The sequence below is a fragment of the Gavia stellata genome, chromosome 6 (genome assembly GCF_030936135.1).
Source record: "Gavia stellata isolate bGavSte3 chromosome 6, bGavSte3.hap2, whole genome shotgun sequence".
In the NCBI taxonomy this organism is placed as follows: Eukaryota; Metazoa; Chordata; class Aves; order Gaviiformes; family Gaviidae; genus Gavia; species Gavia stellata.
Window position 1 is genome coordinate 34,066,780 of NC_082599.1, and position 15,801 is coordinate 34,082,580.

A 15,801-nucleotide genomic window follows, 5' to 3' on the forward strand; every position below is an offset into this window, starting at 1 on the left:
ATGTATTTCATGAATGCCTGTTGCCTGTAAAATGAAACCTAATCAGGAAGTTAGCCTAAAACTTTGACTAAAACCTAAACAAGGCCAAACTTTGCTGATGCCTAGAGTTTTTAAAATGACAGTTAAAGGATCTGGAAGTCACTAGAGGATGTAAGCAAGCCTCACTGTAAGCCTTGTGAGACAAATTACTGCACTTCTAACAAATTTTAAAAGGTTTTTACAGACAAACAGTTTCCTTGACCTCAGAAATTAAAATAGGTGTCATGCAGCTTTCCATCCACAAATTTCTTCTCCTTCCCTGGAATGATTATGCTGATAAACACGAGTCAAATTCTAGGTAAGTGTCTGGTTTGATTTGAGGAGGGAAGAATGATGTAAACAAAACACAGTTTAGCGGGAAAACATAGGAGAGCAAGAACAGGCTCTCTTCTTGGTCTTTGACAAATTGCTGAAATATATGGCTGTCTGGCTCTTAGGTGATGTTCACATGGGTTGATTAGCATTAAAAAAATTACCTTAATTTGTTCATATGCCTGAAAAAATAGCGTTACTTCTATTGCTTACATACACACAATCACCTAATCTTTTTATAAGCAAAGGTAGGAACATCTTCCCAAGTTATATACTTTTTGTGGTGTTCCAGACTTTGCTTTTTTTCTTCTTCAAGACACCGTAAAAAAACCCCAAAAAACCACTTAAATTTACTTTTTCCAGGTCAGACACCTGGATAGATTAGATTTTAGATACTGGTTGAATGGCAAACTTACAGCTTCACTGAAAAAGATCGTGCAGGTGTTGCATAAGTGAAGTTCAGGTCTGAAAGTAAAAGGCAGACAAGGCAGCTCTAAAAGCTCAGAGCTCGGAGTCTACCGGCACTGAGAAAAGTCCAAATAGAAACATTTGTGCGCAGTATGAATCCCCCCTCACTGATAGTTGAATTTCCAAGATTTCGTTAAGAGGTATATTTAAACAACACTGTTCAATGCAGACTGCCAGAATACACTGAGGCACCCTTACTAGCTTGAAGAGCATTCCAATAGGGAACAAACCCATTTGTCTTCTGTACTCTAGTAATTATCAGAAAAGTTAACTCAATTAATGAATTATCATTAGTTAGCATGAACACTGAAAGATGGTTTCAAAAATCCCCTTGATCGAAGAACTACACAGATATCAGCTATTTAATTAACGCAATGAATACAACTTATGAGGTTGAGGAGAGCAGCAGAAATAACAACCATTCTGCTGATTTCATGTATGGCAGTAAAGCTCTGTGTGAAGAAGAGCTCCTGCAGGTAGGAGTTTGGCTTCTTCCAAACTGCTCAGCCAGCTCTCATGCTTTGGAAGAGTAGGCAGGAGATGTGAATACACTAGCATCAAAGAGTGCTGCTGTCACCACTTGATGCAGGGAGTAATCGTGCCACAGACAACAAAATGCCTCCTGTGCCTCCTTTATTGAGCACTAAGCCAGCATTGAGGAAAGTGAATGCTAAATCCTCAGCAAGGAATTTATCTACTTCTGTTCTCCATAGGGAAAATATTCAACACAACAATGTCCGTGCATTCTTTGCTTCTCCTCTCCAATCACACACACCCCAAACAAAGGTTACAAAAGATGTGCACAAAAAATATCTCCTCTGAACATTTATAACAATTAAAATAATTAGTGAAACTAGGTAAAAACAAGGCACTTCTTAGGTATTTCAGGAAAGAATTCCTGAATGTTAAGTTATGCTATGTTCATAAGGAAAGCGGATACATAGACCTGCTCTGATACCTCCAGATATTTCCTGGAATATAGAACACCATCCTGCCATCATACATTAAAAAAATCAATAGGAAAAGTTGGGGACTGTAGTTAAAGAAAGGGAAATGGCTCAATGACCCCAAACCGAGACACTTCTTGTAAAATCTCTTTTTGCTTACTCATATTTTCTTTCTTTATTTAGTCACTTATGACAAGGTCCCAGGTGATTTACCCTTCCCACGACCTTATGTCTTTTTACTGAAGTGGTGACCTTAGATATTAATGTGGGTTTTGAGGCTGCCTTTTAAAGCATTTGTTCTCATTTCAGATGTTATTGATGAGCACTTGTTTTCTTAAAGGCCTCCTTTTTTACATTCAGGGTAGACATTCTCACTTCCCATGAGCTGTGGATTCGTTCTGGGCTGGGGTACTGCTGGGTACTCCTACCTGCCCTCCAGCACAGCCTGAACTCTGCTTCGCCTCTCTGAGCACCCAGCAATACCTCCTCGGCCAGGCCGGGCCTCTGAGCCGCTTGCCAAGCAACAGCATACAGCTCCGCTAATGGTTACTGGGGTTAAAAAAAAAAATAAAGCCATATATACACCATATATATACCTGCATATATATATATATATACACACACACACCAAGTCCAGGTGAGGATAAACAGCCTGCAGTTCTAAGACAGAAGTGTGAACTTCAACTGAATTTATATTGCAAAGTGGTTTGGCAATCTCCCTCTTGCATTCACTTTCTGTTGAGGTTCTAGGACTATATGCACAAAAAAGAAAAACAGACAAAGGGCTTGTGAAGCAATCCTACTCTGCGGAGTGAGAGTGAGTGAATGACAAGGTTTCTACTGAGTTTAGCAGGGTTTTGCCTTTGTTATGTCAGCAAAAGTCATCACCTGTTGACAAACAGAACAGAGGAAGAAATCTTCCTTTCTGGCCAGTCTCAGTCTTTCACACCTGCCTACATTTCCTGAAGTGTTTGGCACTGCCTACAGCCAGCAGCAGTTATGAAAAAAACAGACGGTTCTTAAGTGGGATGTCATGTAGCAATTCCTGAATTTCTAAATGATTTCTGAAAACCTACGTGCAAGTTATTCCTGTTTTCCAGGGAGCTCTGGAAACTCAGTCCCCTGTAGAAACTTGACTCACAGTTGCTCAGCGAATTTGGTACTGAGAAATAAGGACACTGCTTTTCATTTCAGTGCTGTAGGAAGGTTTTCTTTTTGTTTGTGTAGGGTCATAAAGTGCATATTCTAACATTGTATTATGTATTCAATATATTAGAAGAACCTTTGTCTTTTATAAGCCTCTGCATGTGAAGCCATCTTTTCCTCCGTCAGGAAGAACTGACAGGTTGCCTGCCATCACCTACTCTCCAGCAAAATCAGCAGCCCACACTGTCAGTGTGAAAACATCTGTTAAATGGATTTATTGACTAGGTCTTAGGTGCGAGTTGTTGAGGGGGTTTTTTTCCACACTGTTTATTACAGCCCTGACCTAATGAACTTAATTTGTTGACATGTTTCCCTCAGTGTCTTACTTGATCCCGTCTCACATTTCTTTCTACTGTGCTTTTTTCTTGGAAACAGGAGTTCCTAGTGCATCGGCGTGTCCACCAGTTGCAAATCTACCAGGCTCAGATGGCTACAGTTGGCATGGCGGGATTAGATAAACATCGGCCGGTGTCCAGGACCCCGTCTTCCCCCGCTGATTCCACATTACCTCACCCAGCCGTGGACCAGCCCAGCCAGCATGTCTACACGACTGGTAGGGTTCCCTAAAGACTGCTTTTAATAGGCAGGGCAAATGCGTTTGTTCATGTAGGATCAACAGATTTAAATGCTTCAAATACCTCCTGCAGCAATGCATTCAGTTTTAGCCTTACTGTTCCTCGGTTTTATGATGCTGTACTGGCATCAAGTCAGTGAGTGCAGCTGATAAATCACAGGGTTAATATTCACACAGTCATAAATTATTATCATTGACTGGCTCTGGCAATATAGTAACAGGTGCATTTTTGGTGCCTTTAAGTCATTTATAGCTTTTTCTTTCATTTCCCTATCCTCTGGTTCTTTTCTCTGTGTTCTTGTTGCCTATTTTGTAAAGGGGCCACCAATAAGTTGAAGAAAGACCACCAGTAAGTGGGAAAGCTGCAATATAACTCTCAATGTCTTCATTTGACAAGTCAGTCTGTGTTACAAGGCTGCTTTCCCTACAGAAACAGCAAAGCTGTAGCCATGACTAGAAGATGATGTTGGCTACGACTTTGGTGTCTTTCAGCAGTTGTGTGGAGTCTCTACAGAAGAAGGTTTTATGGTCAGGCCGTGGGCCGTCCAGTCACTTAGGGAGCATCTCCTTTGGTATGGTCTGGGCTGTCCAAAGCGGAGTGATTAGAAGCCCCAATAACTTCAGTGAAAGGAAGAGAAATGACCACAGAAACCCCATTTCTTATTATGGGTAATCTAACCTTGCAAGAGGGTCCAACTTTTTAAGAGCCTGAATCTCAGTATAGCATTACAGCATGGTTAGAAGCAAAGTTTCACTTTGTGCAGAAGAAAGGGGAAATGAATACTTGGAGGTACTGTTTATTCAGGTTTCTGCCAGAAGAATTAATTCATTCACATCAGTTGGCAGAACTTGCCATGCCCTGAAAGCTTACAGCTCTTCAGGCCATGACCATGGATTCATGTAGGATGGAGTCCTTAATGGGCACTGTACATGACTGTGCAAGACCACGTGCTCTCCCATCTTTCCCATTCGAATGTGAACTCAGAAAGCAAAAATGTATTATTTTAAAGCAAAAAACTGCAGAAGAAAAAGAGATGTCCTTAAAGCACTGCAAGTAAGTGGGTAAATGGATGCGAGATGGCATTCAAAGATAAAAGACATAATTTCTTCTTCTGTAAATACACTGTCAGTTTAGGAATTTCACTTGTTGAGTAACAAACATTTGGATTGCACAGAAAGAAACATGCTAATTCACTTTCCATGAGTTTCTGCAAAAAGACCAGCTGTGTATAGACAGGATTATTAAACCAGGCCACTGTTTTTCTAGTTGTGGTTCACAGAGTCCCCAAAACATTCTAAACTCATTCTAAAAGATTCACAGAGCACACTAAAAGTGAGTTCACTGTGTGTAGGCTTCAATGCCCTGTGCAAAAATCTGCAGTTCCACTGGAAAAGTTGAATGGAGTTACAAACGTAAAAGCTGCTGTTTTGGTCTGATTGCTAAGGTTTACTGACTCCTCCCTTTATAGGTCCCCAGAAAGGGGACTAGGGTCAAGGGGGTTACATGTATGTGGGGACTTGTGGCATCAGTGGAACTGATTAAGAAAGAAAATACGAAGTTGAGATAGAAGAATGAGAGAAGGAATGAAATTATGTAGGACAAACACTGAACGGAGATGGTGTCGGGAAATGGGACATACTAGGCATAAAGGGCTCGAGATCTGACACAAGGAAGCCTGATGTGTTCTGCAGTGGAAATGCAGACAGTGCATATGCAAAGTCAGGGTGTATTAAGACTGGGCAGGCAGTTTAACCTTACCGCTTTAGTAAAACATTGCTACATGAAGAACAGCAGTGGAAAGAGATAAAGAGAGAATGAAAGAGAGAAAAAATGCTTCTTATTCTGAGATTCTCAGTCCTTCACTGAACTCCTTTCTCCAAATCCAAAGCATCTTCTTCTTGAATCCTTGTTTCTTCTTTTGTTGAATCTTTTTTTTTCCCCTCCACCACTGTCTAAAGATAATCATCTCTACCTACTAAATAAATGGCTTTATTTGTGCATAGTATTTCCTGGGTCTGGATGGTGCCCTAGCATTTATTCACTGGTCAGTGCAAGGGAAAAAAACCAGACCCAGTTTTCATCTATTCTTATACAGTCTTTCCAAAATCCTTTGGGATGAAAGCCCTGAGCAACCTGATCTGATCACAGTGCTGACTTGCTCTGAGCAGAGCGCTGGACCACAAACCTCTGGAGGTCCCTGCCAACCTGAGCTATCCTGTGATTCTGTGATTTGCTCCCTTAAGAGAGCACAAGATACAACCAGCCGTTGTCCACAGCAGTTGCAACACTACCATTTGTAAACGCGTTGAAGGAAGCAATGGGTGGGAGGGAAGGGAGGAAATTCTAGTACAGCATGAAGTGAGGTCAAATGCAGACCTTAGAAATTAATGTAAAAACACCTCCCTGCCTTGAATTTTTTTCTTACTGTTTTTTTTCCTATTTAAAGACAATATATTCTTGGAAGAGAAAAAAAGGTAGAAGGAAAACTGTTGTGGCAGAACATTACATGGGGATCAAAATGAGCCTGTATTTTTGTGAGTCATGAGACAAAATCCTCTTAGCCAAATATCTGAAGGGAATCAGAATGGTGATGGTTGTGAGAGAGCTATGCGATATATACACACTACATGCACCAGATAGTGAGTTAAAGATGGAAAAAAATAGAAAATCTACTTGATGTTCATTTAGATGGTTTACAGAATATTTGACATTATTTAGTTCAGATTTTTCTGCTGAATAATTTACTAGATATGCTTCCCTTGGATTTTCCTATTGGTACTGTTCTCCAGGGCATTTCACCTTCTTCAAAGCACACTGTTAGCCAAAAACTTTTGGGTCTCTTGCTCTCCCTTCTGTTTAAAATACAATTAAAAGAAGCTGACCCAAATAAAGTATTTTGGAAAAGAGTGAGTGTTAGGGAGTCCCCACCAGGAAGATCTTGTTTTTTCTGACTTAATGCAAATTCAGTTTCTTTTGTCCTGTGTCCTCTATCATTATACGGTTCAGTGGTGCCACCATTCCAGTCTGTCATCAGGGCCACATTCTGACCTCAGTAATATTGGTGTAAATCCAGAATAAATCCACCAGTCTCAGTGGAGCTGCTCAGATTTACACAAGGAATTTGAGAGCAGAATCTGGCTGTAGGCATTTGTTCTGGAGAGACAGAATAACCATCTTTTATTAATATTTCACAGCAGTCTGCAATTGAAAACAGTTGTCTCCCTCTCTCTCTTTTTTTTTGTGGGGGTGGGGAGATTATTGGCTGAATCCTGTTAGGGAAATCCTACAGGCTATTTTTAGCAGTAAGCTCTACTGCTGCATTGTGGTATTGTACCAAGCACATGTGCTGTATGACCAGCAGCCACACATCTGAATTACTTGCACATCCTAAATCAATTTAGATGCCTGCAATAAATGAAAACATATATTTCAATCTTTTCTTAAGTCAATTAATCCTGCTAGAAATGAATTTTACACTCAGTGGTGCGAATATCTCAGTATTTAAAAGTTTGGAGCAGATGTTTCTGACCTGACCCGATTAAACAGATTTTTGATTCGGGCAAAATAATTCATGTACAATAAAATTACATTTTTAGTTATATTCTATTTTGGGAAAAATACTAGTGCACTAAGAAAGGCATGTTTATATCTATGTCAACCAGAGGAGGTATCCTGAATACACAGTTTCAGCATTTCACTTCAAAACCACTGTTTATTTGCACCCCTGATATAGGTCATCAAAAGTGTCATTATTACATAACATCTTGATTCTGTACAATAATAACATAGTAAAATATATATATTTTAATTCTGTTAACTGCAGTTTGGATTATGCAAACCTAAGCCTGTAGGGAATATTGATAATTAGAATAAAACATGCATTGATAATTAGAATAAAACATTCATTGAAAGAGTGGCAGACAGGAGATACTTCCAACTTTCAGCTGATTTTGTTAACATTTAACAAGTGTTTCCATTCAAATCCATTCACTATAACTGCCTACTCTGCTTAAGAGCTTCTGAAAGTCCTGATGCATATGCGTTTAGCATCTAAACACCTTCTCTGTTGGGCAGGGGGATGGGAGGAAAAGTTTTCTTATCTAATGGTATAAAGACCACTGGCAACCTGTACAATCTGGGTATGTAACAGATGGTAGAAGTTAGAACTTTGGGTGCCAAGAAAAGGAAAGCAAGGTATGTGAGCATGCACTTACTTGTGTGCATACTTGCTATTATAAGACCTGATGATAGAGCAGCAAAGCTTATGAACAGTGCAGTGCAAATAACTGCAGAGAAAGGAAATTATTAACTGCTTGGACAATGCCAGCAGAGATTTTAAGCAGCATTAGTTTATTAGTTCCAGATTTTCACTAGTTCTTTTTTTTCTTAAAAAAAAAAAACAAACAAAGTAAATACAATAATTTATTGCTAATGAACTATTTTGTTTCTTACATAATCATTTAGCATAAACATAGTCATGGTGCACATAGGCGTTACGTTTGCGTCCTCCTTATGCTAAACGTAATCATTGTATTATCATTTTGGCTTAAATAGCAAGATCCCGAAGGATCAGTTCTAAAATGCATGAGCTAAGAAATATGGCAGCATAAATATTTCTAGAGCAGCATAATTTCTGGCTGGTTTCTAGCTGAATTATCTCAGAACCTTAACTTTGCATTGCCCACAATGTATACAGACTCTTATTCAGTAGAGTTTTTAAACACTTTATTAAAGTTCAATATCCATTCAAGAACTTTGCTGAATAAGGGCTGTATTGAGCATGTTGTTGAATCTGGACTCTTCGCTGGCTGACTTTTCAGTAGCAGGCTAACACAATTTTCCCAGAACTGTGTTGGCATCCCCAGTAGTGGTGGCACATAAGAAAGAGGTTTTGAATGCCAAGTTTTGCAGCTTGGAGAAATTGTTAATTGGAGTCCCTTTCAACTGTAGGGGGAAGAAAAAGCCAAATGTTTCCCAAATGAAAATGGTTCACAGGGGTAATGAAAATATTTTTTGTTCCAGACATTTCTGAGGGAAATGCAAATAACAAGTAAATAAATAAAATCATTTTTCAGTGTTTCAGACTTGGTTTGAAAGCCTTGAAAATTGAGTTTAGCTTGAGCCTACTCACTAAAATTTCTCTTTTGCTCCCAACATGCAGCTACAGAGCAATGTGATATTGATAGCTGTTCCATATAAAGTTGTTCTGTCCTTGAATAAATGAGTGTAGAAAATTCAAAAGGAACTTTGCATTGCAGTTTAACAACAGGATTTTGTCCTAATTGAGTAGTGGGTGGAACTTTTCTTTTTAATGAAAAAGGACTCTGGCGGCCACTGCTGCAACTCTCTGAAATTTTCATCTGATAATCTTTGAGATCTGGAATTAATATAATATTAGTTTAGCAGTGCAAATACAGAGTGGCATTGTCATTTCAAAATTTATTTTAAAAGGTTTTTCTGAATGATTTTCCTTACACTGCTATAAATATATAACCTTTTCTTGTTATATATAGCTTAACAGCCTTAACTGACCTTACCCACTAGAGAAAGAGAAAACAAATGATTCAGTAATAGAACTGAATTTTTTTTAGCCATAAAAGCTTTAACAAGACACCACCCAATTTCCTTTCTTCTTTACAGTTAACTGGAATTATTAGTATAATTTCTTGCGAATTCATTTTTGCCTTATCAATATCACAAGATGTACTTTTTAAGTCAAAATTCAGAGTGTCACAGAGGAAAGGGGATTTAAGATCCAGAATTTTCATCTTGCTCTAACTGTCAAATAAAATTCAGTTGTGCTATAGTATGCACGACACAGAACAGTGTATCTTGCATTTGTTTCACTTACTGTTTCTTATTGTGCTGTCTTTGTGCTAAAGGTGTTGTGTATGACAGTCTGATGCTGAAGCACCAGTGTATGTGTGGCAACTATGCTAATCACCCTGAACATGCTGGAAGGATCCAAAGCATCTGGTCACGGCTGCAAGAAACTGGGTTGCTAAACAAGTGTGAGGTAATAAAAAATGAAGACCAGCTACTTGACTTGTTAAAGTAAATGGCAAATTTATTAAATCCTAAATCTGTCTTACTTCTGTAATAAGAGTAATTTGTTTTAGGAATTATTTGGAGTTAACTGACAATATTAAAATAATGCATTTTAGGAAAGCACTCCTCCCAATCCAAAACCAAAGAACTTACAAAATGAAAGTCATTTATCCACATGCATCAGAACATAAAATCCAGTCGTGACTGTGTTCCTCACCTTGATATAGGAAGGCAGACAAAGTGTAGTCAAATGGCAAGTGCAGCCCTTTCAATAGCAGTTCTTAACTTTTTCCAAGCAGCTAAGGATTTTACTTCTGTAGTAGCATAGAACACTGCTTTTTTTAAAGTAGTTTGTATCTCTCCATAAGCACATTGCATCTTGTCTTATTTCAGAATCTGAAGTCTGTTTTCATAGCATTTTCATCTGCCTGGTGTAGAATGGATACTACATCAAAACCCAAGACATTCAAGTGCAATCTTCTAGACAATATCACAGCAAATGTGGAACTTCCTTCTGCTTTGATCTCCCTCACAAAATTGCATATTAAAACATCATGCTTAAATCAAACATGGGCTCTGAGGTTCATATATGACTTGGATTACTGAAAAAAAGCCTTTTCCTACCATTCACTGCTTCCCATGAGTTGTGCAGCACTGTCAACTTCTGCAGAAGCCTGTGGCAACTGAGGATGCTTACTGCATCACAGCACAAGTTAACAAAGTTCAACACAAATTTGCTTATGTTTTGCAGGATCCCAAAATTGCCAGGGCTCTTATGCTCTGTTTTCTTTAATTATTTTTGTCTATATACTTAGGTTTTTACAAACCCAAAGGAACAGGTACAATAGGTCCCTTTGATTAGCTATTAGTGACTGTCCACGAAGATTTCCTGCAGGTAGCCTAGCGTACTGGGCAGTGAGATATTGCGAGCACTATAAATGGATTTGTTGTATACAGTCATCTAACTAGATGGCAGCACTCTAACAGGCTAATTCTTTTTTTCAGCTTGGATAATTTTTTCAATCTTCAAGAAGACTTTCTTTCAGCAAGGCCCTTAAGGCCACATATCACATGAGTGGTTTCACTGGTGGGATCACATACTTAAGGAGTAAGTTAAACATGCAGCCAAATGCTTTACTAAAATAAGACCTAGTTACCTTCTTGACTCAGGACCTGTATTATAAAGAAAAGACAAAAAGGAGAGAAAATAAGCAAAACACAGTGTATTCCTTTCTTAAGTAATAAACAGATATTGCTGAACAGTAAATTGTGTGGATCTGCAAAAGGTGTAAATAGGAAAAGTGGTATAGGTTAGTCTGAGCTGTATGGAGGCCAATAGTTTCCTGGAAGATATAAATTTTCCTCTTACAATTCTGCAACTTCAAAAACTGAAATACAGCCTATTAGCTCTTGCAAAATCCAGTGAGTGGGTAGAGAGGAAATAAGTCACTGGATGTTGAATGGCATTCAGTTAATTTTGACTCCCATTGTGTGCTTTGAAATGAGGCTGGAATGTGAAATGAGCTGTCAAAATGTAAACTCTGATGATAAAACTTTGAGGAACCTCAGTGTGAAGCTCATCCATAGATCTGGTGTTTATCTTGAAACTCTTATGTACCTAAAGACAGGATTATAATTGATGATGCAATCTGTCCTTTGCTTCACTGAATTCTCTAGCACTTGCTTGACATCAGACACATCCTTAAATCTGCTCACTTTTCAAAATAAAGAAGTGATTCACTTAATTGGTGCTCTGATTCTTTAGAAAAGTTATTCAGCTGACTAAAGGGGTGGTTATTGCATTATTCAAGAAATAATAAGCCACCATTAAGCTGCATTCTGGAATATACCACACTGAGGATGCAGAGTCAAAGCATCACGGGCAACTGCACGGTCTCTTTCACTGACTTCTGAATGCCCCCTCATGGACATTAGTATTTCTTAATATAATTCCTCAATATAATTTCCCACCGTTTCTGTCAGAAGGAGTTGGGAGATCGCTGGCCAGGTTTTGCCACGTGCACTGCCTCATGCACCAAGTCTGAAGGGCAGCTTAGGAACCAGGAACCACAACATGCAGCAGCCACTTAGGAAATCCTCTGCAGTAACTGTGAACCTTCTTTTTTTCTCTTTTACTAAAACAATTGTCCCACAAGAGGGCTGCCGCCCCACTCTTTATCTGATGAGGAGTTTCGGGATCAAAGCTAGTTCAGTCAGAGGTAACTCAGATCTTGTTACCTTGCAATGTGTGTATCCTTAGACACAGGCTTGTGCCAGGGGGCCCTCCCTATTTTCTTAATCTAACAAGAAACCCTTATGAAAATGAACAATCTGTATCTATACGATCTTTGTTATCTATAGCAGGGAGCAAAATGTGGTTCCTAGATCATGTGGTGTGGATTAACCCCTCTCATGCAGCTCAGGCCTATGGCCCTGGAGAGACTGGCCAAGTGCACAGAGAACCATCATCTCTAAACTGGTCATGGGATGATGGAAACCATATATACTGGGCTGACACTGTGCTTGCTGCAGTTAATAGATTCATCTAGGTAGATTAATCTGGACTTAATCTACTACCTATATGTATTGCTCATATTGCCCCCATATATATAGCATTTTTAAAATATAACTTGGTAAAATCATAACCAGGTTTGACTGGGGTACTCAAAGCTGTGCCTTCACTACAAAATAAAATGTGCCTGGGACTGTTCTCCACCACTGTGGCCAACTGGCATGGAAAGACCCATGTTCATACTACCAGGAATGCTCCCTGGCCCATGCCAGTGAGCAAACCATGTCTGGGAGTTGTTTGGGAGAGTGCTAGTTGCTGTTCAGCCAAAACAGTGTGAAGGACCACTTTAGCAATTAAATAGTACAGATGATTGCATTCCTCTGCCTGGGAATGTTTCCTGGCACTGCTTAATTTTCTGCTGCAGACACAGCCAAAAGGACTTGCTTCTCCAGACTGTATTTTGTCTTTCTAGCCATAGACATTTGAGCTCTAGAGTTATTCAAACAACAGTTTAGAAGATTTTTGCTAAATTGAGAAACTAGTTATAGCTTTTGGAATTTTTTTTAATCATGTCACTCTTCCAAATAGATAGATTACTTCCCCCGTCAGCTTCCCCAAGACAAAGGAGAAACACGTTCAGACAATGGCCAGCCCTGGAAAGCTGGATTTGAGAGACCAGTCCCTGACTGAGTCCAGGGCAAGACAGTGGAGTAATTTCCCCCGTAGTAGACTTTTTTATAGTCCTGGTATATATGTATGGGAAAAATAAAATTCAGACACAATATTTTCGCATTAGTTTGAAAGTTTTGTGTATGTTTACTGAAATACCTATTCTGTGTTCATTAAAGGCTAACAGATGTAGAATAGACAGTTATCAAATGCAGCACTGGAACAGGGCAGCTAAAAGATGCAAAGATTGGCATACAAACAGCCATTATCTTTTTTTTGCGATTTTCTATTGCTAAACAGCAATGCATAGCTGCCCTACCTTTGGGACAAAAAAAGGACTGAATTATGTTTTGGTAGTGGTGTCTGCTTTCTACTTGTTCTAGGGAGAGGAAGTATTTACATAACTCCTTTGGGGCCATAATTTATGCACACATGACTGACATTAGGCTACACTGATCAGCACAGTTTTAGAAAAGAAAAGAAGAATGTAGACACAGTCCCACTTTGTGCCCCCACCTCTACTTCCTATAGGGACTGTGGTCCAGCAACCTTTTCCTTTTCAGCCTGGAATTTGATCTGAATTTTGGTAGTTTTCTGTGTTAGGGAGACATCTTACACCTCCTGCTGTCCACATCTCATGGACTGAAGGGAAGAGAAGGAAAGAATTTAAAGATTTAAAAACCTTTGAGTCTGCAGATCACATAGACTGAAATATATAAAAAATTCCATCCTCTGAACCTCGTTTACCACTAAAGAAGAAATAATACAGGAAAAGTTAGTCTTTACGAGCAAAGATCTTTGTAGTGTTGAACATATTCAAGTTAGGCACTGGAGGATCGTAACACATGAAGAGAGTAAATGCATCTCTATGTGGGTGCATGAGTGTCTAGAGATATGCTTGCAATTGCCACATAATGGAGCGAGAGCAAGCGATGTGGGTGTACTAACTGGCAAAAGTTCCATGTTATCTGTGTGTGTTTTTAAAAACAAGAGAGAATTTAACAACTATGAGAAATCCCAGAAAAGTAGGCAAAACTCTGAAGACCTTGTTTACAAACTAGATAGCCTAAGGGAATTTCAGAGACTCTATCTCCATGCAAATGGCTGCAGTAAAGGCAGTGGACACCTTACACTGAGACACCTGAGTGAGAAACATTCCTTAAACTACGTCAACAATTCCTGTTAGTTTAGCAGAGAGAAACAGGCAGTGTCACCTTTGTCTTTTTGAATCTCTGACTGTGCAAGAGTTTAGTCTGCTGAAAGTCTAACCAAAATCTTCAGGTTAATAGAGGTTATCTGTGTGAAACTTTAGGGGTCTATTTTAAACAGAAGACCAGACTACACAGTCCTCTTTGACCTTAAATTCTGTGAAAGGTGAAAGCATTTTCCCATTGTAGGGAAAATAACTTTCTAGTTCTAGACTGATTTTTTTAAGCACTCAGGTGCAGTATTTTGCTCTCCTGAGACGGATCAATGTCTCTGTTGATGAGGGAACTGCATATGTCAGAGGAGAAAACCAACACACAAATTGTCATGGACATTAGAAAAGCATGACTTGCCTTCTACTAAGGATGTAGTATGTGGATGGATGTAGTATTCAAATCCCCTTGACTGAAACAAATACTGATCATAAGTTCTTCTATGCTATTTCTCCTTTTTCATTGGCTTTATGCCAATTTTCTGCTTTCTACTACATTTTAGGCTCTTGATACTACCATGGCCGATGAAAATTAAGAAAGACACTTCAAAATAAAAAAGATGTAGATAAAAGTGTATGCGTGTAGTTATACAAATGCATATGTTATGTTGTCTGATAACTCATGCCAGTGAGAGCCAGAAACTATCGCTTTGCATAACTGAAGTTACATGATTCCAGATTCTGGCAGCAGACTCATGACGTGTGCTTTTGTAGATCTCCTAAATCCTGACATCATTGTGTAAGAAGAACTGTTCTTAGCAATTATTACAGGTAATTTTTAATATAAATTATTTTTTCTCTGTGTAGAGCCTTAGATATTTGGAATTTTAATGTTATTGAAAATGGCTTGACAGGCAGAGATACTGCAAGGATGGGATGAAAGGAACAGTAAATGAGGAGATGGGAATGCAGAAACAACACAGACGTGTGCACTGTTTACCCTTCCCTTTCCTCCTGCCATTTACTGTGTAAATGTGCTTGCCAATGCTCAAGGTTAGAGCTGGAGAAGCTGTGGAGAAAGAGCAGCTCTGGGCTGTGCCTGCCCTGGCAGCTCAGCTGTTGGCTGCACTCCGAGGACCTCACTGCTGGGAGCAGCCTGGAGTGGGGTGTCCTGTTTGGTGCTACTGGATTTATGCACCAAACCTGTTTCTGCACAACCTGTTTCTGCCCTAGAGAATCTCGCTGGCAATGCTGGGTAGTAGGTAGCTCGTTGGCAAAACGTTTTGGGGAGGTCACTTCCAGACCCTACCCTGTTAGTGCAAATCACTATATTCCGCTGGATATCACAGAACTCCCTGTTGTTGGCTAGCTGTGGATCTTTTTATAGTTAAAGGGATATGGCATTTAACAGTGCTTTAAAAAGAGCCAGACAATTAACTCTCTTAAACATCTCTTAAAGAGTTTTTGTATAACTTGTAGAAAATATATGACCAGAGAGTATTTTACTCAAGGTTCTTTGATGTGACCTTCATAAAATACGTCTTTACTTTTCTTATACATTTGTTTTAGCTGCCCTAGAAGCCAGCCTCCCTTCCCAGTTTTGCTGTGGAGAATTGGGTATATAGATTTTAAAGTAGCTTATTAGAAACATAGACCTTAATGAGAATGGATGAACAAATAAATGTTACCAGTCACCTCACTTGTGAAGCAAAACATTTTATCTGACCCAAAAGAACCATTACAGAGTTTACTGACTCCATGAAGTAACATAATGTGCTGATTTTGATTGTGCAACTGTGTGTTAAAAGGATGTGAGTGCACTGCTACAAATTCTCATGTGAGACTGGGAGAGGCTTGAAGAAATTAGAGATGAAAAAAGGTTTATTA

General features: G+C 39.1%; 1 protein-coding gene across 1 annotated transcript in view; it reads left to right on the forward strand.

The window, feature by feature from the left end:
- Positions 1 to 15,801, forward strand: part of HDAC9 (histone deacetylase 9) — a 445,270-nt gene that overhangs the window by 295,911 nt on the left and 133,558 nt on the right. The window contains exons 14-15 of the mRNA XM_059818316.1: positions 3,348 to 3,525; positions 9,430 to 9,563. Of these exons, the coding sequence (XP_059674299.1) occupies positions 3,348 to 3,525; positions 9,430 to 9,563 (312 nt within the window). The remainder of the gene's footprint in view (positions 1 to 3,347; positions 3,526 to 9,429; positions 9,564 to 15,801) is intronic.